At 40.5% G+C, this 10,790-nt stretch overlaps 1 protein-coding gene across 7 annotated transcripts; it reads left to right on the forward strand.

Moving 5' to 3' along the window:
* Window positions 1–522: 522 nt before the first annotated feature.
* mtmr1a (myotubularin related protein 1a) lies at window positions 523–10,738 on the forward strand. Of its 7 annotated transcripts, XM_028428781.1 has the most exons (20): window positions 523–868; window positions 1,931–2,036; window positions 2,110–2,133; window positions 3,137–3,160; window positions 4,367–4,435; window positions 5,268–5,355; window positions 5,472–5,566; window positions 5,703–5,810; window positions 5,908–6,006; window positions 6,400–6,483; window positions 6,856–7,005; window positions 7,577–7,765; window positions 7,845–8,030; window positions 8,122–8,280; window positions 8,366–8,413; window positions 8,556–8,648; window positions 8,756–8,869; window positions 8,947–8,990; window positions 9,067–9,199; window positions 9,704–10,738. In XM_028428781.1, the coding sequence occupies exons 1-20, from the start codon at window positions 762–764 to the stop codon at window positions 9,863–9,865; spliced, it is 2,082 nt and encodes a 693-aa protein (XP_028284582.1). In that variant the 5' UTR covers window positions 523–761; the 3' UTR covers window positions 9,866–10,738. The 7 variants fall into 7 exon arrangements, with proteins under 7 accessions (XP_028284582.1, XP_028284586.1, XP_028284583.1 ...); XM_028428785.1 differs by lacking the exon at window positions 4,367–4,435; XM_028428782.1 differs by lacking the exon at window positions 3,137–3,160.
* The last annotated feature ends 52 nt before the right edge of the window (window positions 10,739–10,790 follow it).

Consider the following 10,790-nt stretch of genomic DNA (forward strand, 5'->3'; position numbering starts at 1 on the left):
GGATGTGAAGCACTTTGTAACTCGGTTTTGGAAAGTGCTATACAAATAAAGTTTAAAGTTTATTACGATTAATATTATTATAGTATACCCATTATGCAGTGTGAATAGAGGCAGCATGTGAACCTGAGCCAATGTATGTTTTTATCACATTTGTGACCTTAAAGGATTGAAAAAACGTTTTTCCTTTTTGGTAGGAGATACTCTCTCTTTCAAGTGAAATTGTTGAGAAATATCATAAAATTATATTGATATCGATAATCACCCAAAAATGACAATATTGGCAAATATCTGGTATAATGTAGCTACAGTAAAACAAGTGATACCCTGTGTGTGTACGGTGTAATCCACGGGATTTCAGTTCACATCTGTCACACATCTGGCATGAAGAGAAGTAACGTTTACACAGCCTGAATCAGAGACCTGACCCAGCTCTGCCGACCTAAACAAACCGGATTACATGCTGCGGTACCATCGCTGCCTCCTCTCCATCCTCCCATCTCAGGCGGGTTGTAAATAGGCGGAGCTATAGAGGCGAGGCAGAGATGCAACTGAAGAGGAAGCGCAAATAAGCAACGAGAGGAAATAATCAGATCCGCTGACAAATAGTTCTACACTCAACCCAGACATCGACCAGAATAAACAGTGTGGGCTATACACGGGAACAAACGGGGGACTTTATTTCGTTCGCATTCTCGCACTGTACCAGAGGAAGCCGTCCACCCCGCCCTCACTGACCCAGAAAGTAAACAGTTGCCTGACAGATGGAGAAGCAGGCCGGGGCTGCCGGGGCGGCGGACGGAACAGGGCCGAACAGAAAGCCGTGGGGCGCGCCGACCGGCGCACCAAACTCCGGTGACAGCCTGGACAGGTGAGTATGCTCCTCATAATAAGAACGCGTCAAATGTCGACGTCAAAGCGCATATTTGTCTGTCTCGCGTTACCAAAACACGAAGTGTCGTATTACACCCTACTACACAGACTATTTCCTGATTTTGACGGTCATGTCTTTATTTTGGCATAGATTTAAATAATTTAGCGGTGTACATACAGTTTCACTGTAAAGGTGCTGCACGAGTCTTTACAACGAGCCATGCTACAGCTACCGGATATTTGACAGGAGTCACATTTACTGTAGTTACTGTATAACCCAAAAGCTACAATAACTAGCTAACATAAACATGCTTCTATCCTTCTAGTTAGGATAAGAAAATGAGCCTTTTGAAGGTCTAACGCCTTATAAACGTGCGTTAGTTTACCGTACACAGGTCTAGCTATAGCAGAAATTGCTATGCACTAAGCTATAAATTACTGTAGGTGACGCTGTGTCTACCGTTTCACTACAGTAACTGTCCACTAGCTGGCACATTTAATGTTATTTCATTGCGGTAAACATGCTTCGTATTTATTTCATAAATAAGTAAAGGTAGTTTATAGTCAGTTGTATTTTAGCAACTGCTATCATGTAAGGTCTGAAAATTAGCCTGACACAATGATCTGTGCCAAAATATGACCGTAGGGGGCGCACTTGCACTGTCATACTTCGTATTAATTTGCATGAATGAACTGTATGCTGCTACATATATCTGTTTAGGCACCATCTCTGTTTCAGTGTGCTTCTGAACTCACAAATAGGTTCAATGCTGTGTAAATGAATAATTGTTTATGTTTTATGTTCTGAATTACATTAACAACAGCAGTGTCACAAAGTTCTATACTTTAAAAATTATCATTAAAACCAGAGCCTGACTGATAAATGAGTGCAGTTTAAAACTGGCTTAGAATTGGTACACTATATTCATGGTATCAAGAATTTGCAGTATTATTGAAGTTGAACTGTGCTCGCTTCAGGTTTTAAACTCCATAGGCACTCTACCTTTGTTCTGTCTTTATTCAAGATGAATTAACAGCTCAATTTCTTCTTTCTCTTCAGTCCAACAGGTTCACATGTGGAGTGGTGTAAACAGCTAATAGCAGCCACCATCTCCAGTCAGATCTCTTCTTCAGTCCAACCTGACATTGTGAACAGAGACAACAAGGTAGCTAGCACAACACACACACACACACACTTACCTTGCTGTGGGTATTTCTCACCAGTTTGTGTTTTGACAGGCTGACAGGAGGCCAGATTTCATGGTAAGGTAGACTATGTATGCATGTACATCAGGGTCTGTGTTGACAAAAATTGTCCATCATTCTGATAGGATCTCAGTTTGGATACTAACTACACATTTAACACACTTATAAGACACTTAATATGACAAGCAGAGGTCACAAAATGGTAACTTTTATGGAAATTGGAAATTCTAACACAACCTCTGATGTATATATCTGCACTTGAGTGTGTGTATAGAGCTTCCTGTGTTAAGTGTATCTGTATGTGGCATATTTGTTTAAATAAGCTATGGTGCAGTTTGTCTTTTGTCTGTCATCAGCCTGCTTTTTACAACTACAGTTCTTGAAGTAAGCACATAATTGTTCATTATATATTGAACTTGGTATTGAACTAAGCTCGGTGGTGCATCCTGTGTTTATCAATTTGGCTTTGGCGGCTACTGGGCAAACAAACGTATTTTTGTCATTGTATATACAGGTGCTAGTTGTGCAAATATCTAATGTTAGCGAAGAAAAAAACAGAATACAGAATGCATATAAATTCTAAAATTTACTAGACATTTAGCTCGGTGGAGCAGTTGCGCTGTTGTTGAAGCCATGCTGGCCATTGGCCAGGTATGTTCTTATGGTAAATTCAACTCAGGGCTGAAAGAATGATTTATTTATATTGTTTGAAAGGTAATGGCTTGTTGATCACAAATCCACAAAACGCTAGAGTGAATACAATACGCAGTACTGTATTGTGGATTCACAAATGTTCTCAGCTGTTCTGCGCTCTAGGTTTAAGCTGTTATATTTGCCTGGATTTAAGACAGTATTGCTTTGGGTTTTTTTTTTTTGCTTTGGGCACTTGTCTGTATGCACCCATCACAATTCTTTCACTGCACAGTTAAGATTAGCTTATTCAGAAAGAAAAATGCAAATGTCACGCAGTTAAAGTAACGCTTCGTTTGATGTTTCCATTTCACGTGAACTACATTGTGTTCTATTTGTATGTTTGTCCTGTGGTGTGCTTGACCTTCAGGTGTCCAAAAGGCTGAATCCTCGGGTAAGAGCCATAATCTTATGAGCTTGTTGTCTGAAAAACAGTGTACATTTAAAGCACACTGTGTGTGTGTGTGTATGTGTGTGTGTGTGTGTGTGTGTAAACTTGTCGTTTACTGATAGTAACATCAGCTGAATTGATTTAGCATACAAGCAAGCAAGTTGAGCTTTGACTGTGGTTGACATTGACTATTGTTTTTTTTAATGTGTTTTATGTGCTGTGCATTTTTTCATTTTGCAGATGAGCACAGTAAATAATCCCCTAAAACAAACTGCACATATAGCAAGTAGGGAGTGAGTAGGTTATTTTAGACAGAGCCCAGAACTCTTCTCTGCTTAGTGTGCTTCCTCCTGTTTTTCTTTCTCTATGCTTTTCTTCCTTCTTTTTCTTTACTGATGTGTTCTCATTTAATTTCAGCATGTTAAGATTATGACAGGGCTCACAAGTACAGTGTAAATCTGAGACATCACTTTCCAAGTACAGTGAAGTCACTGGAAACACTGAGCTTTGTGTCAGTTGATTAACATCAGGTCTGTGTGGCACCCCTGACCTCAGGGACCTCAGTGATAACTACGGCCATGCTAAGCTGTAAGATCCTGACTGTCACACCAACAAGTTTCTTAAGATGCTGGCAGCAGAGCTCAAGAGCTACCAACCACATTTGAATGAATTGATCTTATTAATACATCATGGAGAAATTAGGGTGCAGCCACCCAGTCTTTTCATCACCATCTGATTGTTGATGGTGATGGTGAAGTAGCACTAACAGCAACTGCCAAACACAGTTGCCTTGTTGTTGCTCCAATTAATGAGTGGAGACCTGTAGAAGTTTTTGGTTAATTCCTGTGTGTAAGAACCCAAAAAGTAATATTCAAACTGAAAATTATTATTCATAACATATAATATGAAGAAGTATTATCCAGGGTAATCTGTTAAAACATACTTTACAAGTTATTTAACATAATGTATTGCAGTCTTGTAGATTGTCTTGGTAGCAAGATAACAAGACAGACTGGGATTGTTAAGAAGCACATGGGAACCCTTGTTAACATTGTCTTTTTTTGTAAAGGAAGCACCAAACTCACCACCACTGGGAAGTAATGAGAATGACAGTATCCCACATACACAGTAATGTCTATATACTATCTCTCTGTTTCTGTCTCTGTCTGTTTCTCTCACTTTGTCCATGCGGGCTCCTCTCTGCTGCAGCAGGATTCACTGGATGAAGGGCTTTCTTACCATGGAGAAAGTGATTCTGAGCATCCTACCAATGCTTTGGCAAGTCTCTCTCTGTCTGTCTTCACCTCCTGTCCTGGTCTTCCTGTGTCATCCCACTGCCTATTGTGTTTCCCACTTCTCAAGCCTTCCTTCACTGCTGCTCTGCTGCCCTGCAATCCATCTAATATGGCAGTTTTGTGTTTAAAAGACATACATTTAGTGGCTCAGGTGGTGGAGTAGTTGTCCACTAACCATAAGGTTCATCCGCTGCCCTGGCTGCATTATGATGTGTTCCTGGGCAAGACACTTAACTCTAAGTTGCTTGAGGTACAAACGCTTTAAGAACCATTGAGTAGGTAGAAAAAAAAAATCCAGTGTTTTCTGAAGCTCAACATAACTGCAGGCTAAGACCCCTACATGTGCAGCCTTAATGCAGTCAATTTCAGATCAATGGACTGACGATGGTTGACTGGAAAATTTTGACATATTATCATATTATCTTACTGTAGCACCAGCATGGATTTAAGGGTTATTTTGTCTCAACAAGACTAAAATAGTGTGGTTGTTTTTGCTTTGGACATAAGCATGTTTCTCAGCTTATCATACAAAATCATGTCATTTAAACATGATTAACTCCATAAATAATAATAATATGAACTCCATTCATGCATCCACTTAACCTGCTTTATTCTGTACAACTATAAACTGTGTGAAACAGTGTTTCTCGAAGACACTACTCGCTGAGAAAAGCCCATGACAGCTTGACAGCTTGACACATCTGGTTGTGATACACTGACATATGTTCAGTCAGTGATACTCTGCACAGTGCAGGTCTAGCTGTCGGTGGATGCAGGGTGTTGTAGTCCCACTGACTAGTCTGTGTTCTATGCAGAATCTTCCCGCTTTGAGATACGGGGCGCAGGTCAAAATGTTCCAAAACCAGCTTCCTCTGCTGCCTGGAGAAACTATCCAGACCACAGGTACCTTCACCCTTTTACATGATTTGTTATTATGCATCACAAAATGTTAGCTATTCCTCCAAGTATTGACCTACCAATAACTTTTCATCGTTGTTTCTGTGTGTGTTGACATGCAGTCAAGGATGTGATGTATATCTGTCCGTTCAGTGGTCTGGTTAATGGAACTTTGACTGTCACAGACTACAAACTGTATTTCACCAGTGTAGAAAAGGTACGGAATATCTGCTGTACTATTTTTTCATAAGTACTTTAATACAGAAAGTTTGGAGTCACAGTGGCAGGACTGTAGTCTCTCTCCTGTATGAGTGTTTGCAGTGGTATCTTTATGTCATTCTCTGTACATTCAGGAGTCTCCTTACATTCTTGATGTGAACATGGGAGTCATCAGTAGACTGGAGACCATCAGCATTCCCAACCAGGGAGTGAACACCAAGGGACTAGAGTTGGTCTGCAAGGTCTGTACACATGCAAAACTCAGAGTTGTATCTCCCACCATATACTGTGTTAACTGTGAAGTCTCCACCTTATTTTCTAATGTTGTCCCCTGTTCAGGACATGAGGAGTCTCAGGTTTGCCTATAAGACAGTGGAGAGTCAGCCTGATGTGGTGGAGCTACAAACCAAACATGCCTTTCCTATTTCCCACAACCTGGTCAGTCTCATTTAGAGATGTTTGATCTTGGCTTGAGTTGGTGTGTGTAGTGGTCTGCAATTGTTGTACATTGGCATTCTTTTAGTGTTTCATTTGGTTTAAATAATGGTTAAACAACAGCACATATAAGCTGTGCTTACACCAGAGGTGAAAACACTGACACGGTTGTCATCATTAGTGTAGTTACATATTAAGCTATGCTTTTTTTGTTTTCTTATATTAAATTGTAGCACAGCTTTGTGTCAATTTCACTGTCTATTCTGTGTCTATGTCTGTTGGAATATAAAAAAATGGGCCACAGAGGTTGAGAATTAATTTTTGTTAAAATTTTCTGGTTGTCAAAATGCAAATGTCATAAGAGAAAGCTGAATGTCCTGTGATATCCTCTGGCAGCCCCTGTTTGCCTTCCTGTACAAGGAGCAGTTTCCTGTGGATGGTTGGAAGGTGTATGATCCAGTAGCTGAGTACAAGCGTCAGGTAACTACACCAAGTGACAAGGATACAGACACAGCACAGTTCCTCATTCTAGTTATGACACCTCATATTATACTGCTGACAGTACTATAAGTAAAGCAACACTGACCAACTTTAGACATAGTAAATGACCCATATTCCCTACAGTTATTCATAAGAGATGCATTGTAAGGAAGAAATATTAAAAATTCCTCCATATAGCATGCATGCCCCCTTAACGCCGTCTATCTGGGAGAACATGTAGTAGTATGAAGATGCAGAACATGTAAATAGTGGTAAAATTCAATTCCTTTTCAGATAAGGCTGAAACATTAGGTGTAGAAAACATTCCAAGATCTTGTTAACAGTTTCATTTGTGACTGGATGTTTTATCAGGGCCTCCCCAATGAGAGCTGGACCATCAGTAAGATAAACAGCACCTACGAGCTGTGTGATACCTATCCTTCCATCCTGGTCATTCCTACCAACATAACAGATGAAGACATCAGACGGGTGGCACTGTTCAGAGCGAAGCACCGCATACCGGTCAGTGTGACAAGTAGCTGTTATGTAACATGTCAAAACCAAGCAGTAAATGCTGATAAAGTGTTGAATTAGCACACATTTAAAAATTAGTGTTTGCTTTTTTCTTCTTCAAACTTAAGATTTGAATATTTTGATCATACAGGTTATACTAGACAACAAATCAGGTAATTTTAACAACCAGTACCTAAAGTATGACAGCAGAAAACCAGCCAAAACTGCAATTTTCTGGTTTCAACCTGTGGAGGGCAGTCGCTGCACACATTTAAAACACTATCAGTAAAATTACACAGTAAAAATCAATTTAGGTGTCATGAATAGGACCTGCATCAACCAGCAACACTACTAAACAACCTTACACATGGGTAAAAGCTGAAAAGAACAATAAGCCCACAGTAATTCAACATCTAACAGGAGTTAAGGAAAACACACAAACTGTAAGTACATAGCCTGTTGAGATTTATATAAACTGTTTCTTTAAGCATTGTGGTTAATCAGCAGATTAATAGTAGGAGATTAATATATACTACTTAGTGTTTTTGATGCATAAGCAGCTAGTCATGTCTTCCTGCAGGTCTTGTCCTGGATCCACCCAGAGTCACAGGCTACCATTGTTCGCTGCAGTCAGCCATTAGTCGGACCCTCAGATCGTCGCTGTAAAGAAGATGAACGCTTACTCCAAATCATCATGGATGCCAACGCTCAGTCTCACAAACTCACCATCTTTGATGCCCGGCAGAGCAGTGTGGCTGATACAAATAAGGTTCAATAATGCATTTTTAATTCCTCTGTTCAAGCCCTCTACTTACTACATCCATCTATGCTGCTTCCTTCACATCTAGGCAAAGGATGGAGGCTATGAAAGTGAAAGTTTCTACCCCAATGTGGAGCTGAACTTCCTGGAAATCCCCAACATTCATGTGATGAGGGAGTCTCTGAGGAAGTTGAAGGATGTGGTTTATCCTACTATAGATGACGCCCACTGGCACTCGGCCATCGACCAAACACACTGGCTGGAGTACATACGGGTAAATCATATTCAGCTTCATGCTTTGTGTGCTACAGGAATGTATTTTAAATTTCTTGTAATAAACTGTCGTGTGTCCATGCTGTGGTTAGCTGTTATTAGCGGGAGCAGCAAAGATAGCTGATAAGCTGGAGTCTGGGAAGACGTCGGTGGTGGTTCACTGCAGTGATGGCTGGGACAGGACAGCTCAACTCACCTCTCTAGCCATGCTGATGCTGGACAGCTACTACCGCACACTCAATGGCTTCCAGGTCACACTCTACATCACAACATCAGCAATACACTGCAGTCACCATCTCTGCAATATAACAATGTATTGTATGTGTGTGTTTGCAGGTGCTGGTGGAGAAGGAGTGGATTAGTTTTGGACACAAGTTCTCTTCTGTAAGACACTGATATTAATTTGTTTATTTGATGTTGTATGAGTACAACAGATCTTTATCTGTAAGAGAGCAGTTTGAAGGTCTAGCTTTCTGAGGTCAGGTTAAACGTGTACTGTCATGATGTTTTTTGTTGTGTGTTGTAGCGTGTGGGTCATGGGGATGAGAACCATGCTAACTCAGAGCGGTCGCCCCTCTTTGTCCAGTTCATTGACTGTGTTTGGCAGATGACTCGACAGGTACAGTATATTTTGTGTTTCTAACAAGAAGCATGCCTTCAACATGGAAAGCATGAGTACTCTCATAAGGCTGCTCTCATAATCACCTCTCCAAATTCTGACTGCAGTTCCCGTCAGCATTTGAGTTCAATGAGCTGTTCCTGATCACATGTCTGGACCACCTTTACAGCTGTCTGTTTGGTACATTCCTCTATAACAGTGAGCAGGAGAGGACAGTCAAGGTACGTCCATGCTTCTGTTAACAAGGCTGATGGATCTGTAAGTCATGTGGGATGAAACTTGTTTCTTTTCTTTGCAGGAGGTTCAAGTCAAGACTGTATCCCTGTGGTCCTACATCAACAGGTAACACACTGACCTCACTGATATGACTGAGTAAAACTAGCTTTCTCTGAATGTATGATTGTGTACTCCCCACCAGCCAACCTGAGGAATTCACCAACCCCTTCTATGTAGACTATGAGAACCATGTTCTGTACCCGCTGGTTTCCTCCAGACACCTGGAACTGTGGACTAGCTACTACGCCCGCTGGAACCCTCGCATGAGACCACAGGTATGCTCCATTTTTACAGGGAAGTTCTCACATTGTGTGTGTTTTACTGTTGGTGTGTGCTGCCCATGATAGACAGATATCAACATGTTTTCTCCTTTCACTTTTTATTATCCTTTTGAAGAACTTAACTTAATGTCTGTATTTATAACATTATAAATGCAGGCATTAACTAAGGGAACTGCTATAACAGTTCCCTTTTATTAGGAAGAAACTTGAGCAGAAGTTTTCATTAAATATTAAGATGTATCATAAGTACTGCGATAACACTGGCGACCACTTAGTAAACGTAACAATGGATCTCAGGAGAGAATAAACCACACATGACCTGATTAGAACTGATCCATCCATGATGCCTAACTTGAGTGTATGTCACACTGTGTTATTGATACAAAAAAACATATTTCATGCAAATATTAAGTGTCTTAAGTCTTAATGTTTATACATTGTAACAGAAACAGCACACTAGCTTTCCTGATGCACTGAACTTTCCTTCCTGTGTGGCAGGTGCCAGTGCACCAGACTCTGAAGGAGCTGCTGTTCCTGAGAGCAGAGCTCCAGAGGAGGGTGGAGGAGCTGCAGAGAGAGGGCTCCTCCCTGTCCTCCTTCTCAGAACACTCCCCTACACACACACACTCCACTGGAACCCCAGTCCACACTGCTGTCTGACTGCTGTTTGCCCTGTTCTAACAATACTGAGGATAACAAAGGTTTGTTAGAATTTCTGTAAAGTATTTTTGAAACAGTATTAAAACAAAACCTAAGTGAACCTTCCTGTAATTATTATGTATATTTAGAATATGCTCACAGTGAGCCTGTCCTTTCTGTATGACTCAGTGAATTCAGTGTGCACATGATCACACTTTAGTGAAGTTGACAGCAGTGATTTTTCAAGAACATAACAGCATGCCCTTCTCAGTTTTGTCAATGTTCTGGTGATTCTGGTGAATTAGACTGCACAGTGTTGTGTTTGTGTCATGAACAGGAACTTTAAAGTTAGAGAATCAATTTTCAGGAATAGGAACCATTAGGAAATAATTGTAATTTTTGCGAGTGTTATAGCTACTCCTACTTCTCCCTGATCCTATCCCCTATCAACAACCACTGCCACAGCAGACAAGCCTGCCCTGAATGAACACATCTTTGCACTGCTCCCTTACTACTTGGACACTGCCTTATCATTTATTTCCTTTTGTTCGTCCTCTTGTTTTTTCCAGCTCCTGCATACAATTCTGCCTAGAATGCAACTGTAGACATAGCAGTGTGATTGCTCAAACTGTATTCAGCAATGATTTGGGCACAAAAATAAAAGGAAAGTTTTTGTTTAATCAAACTTTTTTTGTACTGAGCTGAAACAAAACCTGCACCTCAGCAGCTTCACTTTATGGGTTGCCTGCTTAGGAGCATCCCATATTTGTTTTTAAACCTGTTTTTCCAGTCTTATTTTATTTGTTTTCTCTTTCCAAGTCCCATTTACAGCTCAATATATGTATAGATCTGTTCACATTTGAAATATATTTACAATTAAACAACATCCCTGTGTGATGCAGTCAGTGTTTCTGTGCCTGTGGATTGTTTCTTGTAAAGTTTGTGT

This window comes from Parambassis ranga, chromosome 18 (genome assembly GCF_900634625.1).
Source record: "Parambassis ranga chromosome 18, fParRan2.1, whole genome shotgun sequence".
NCBI classification, from domain to species: Eukaryota; Metazoa; Chordata; class Actinopteri; family Ambassidae; genus Parambassis; species Parambassis ranga.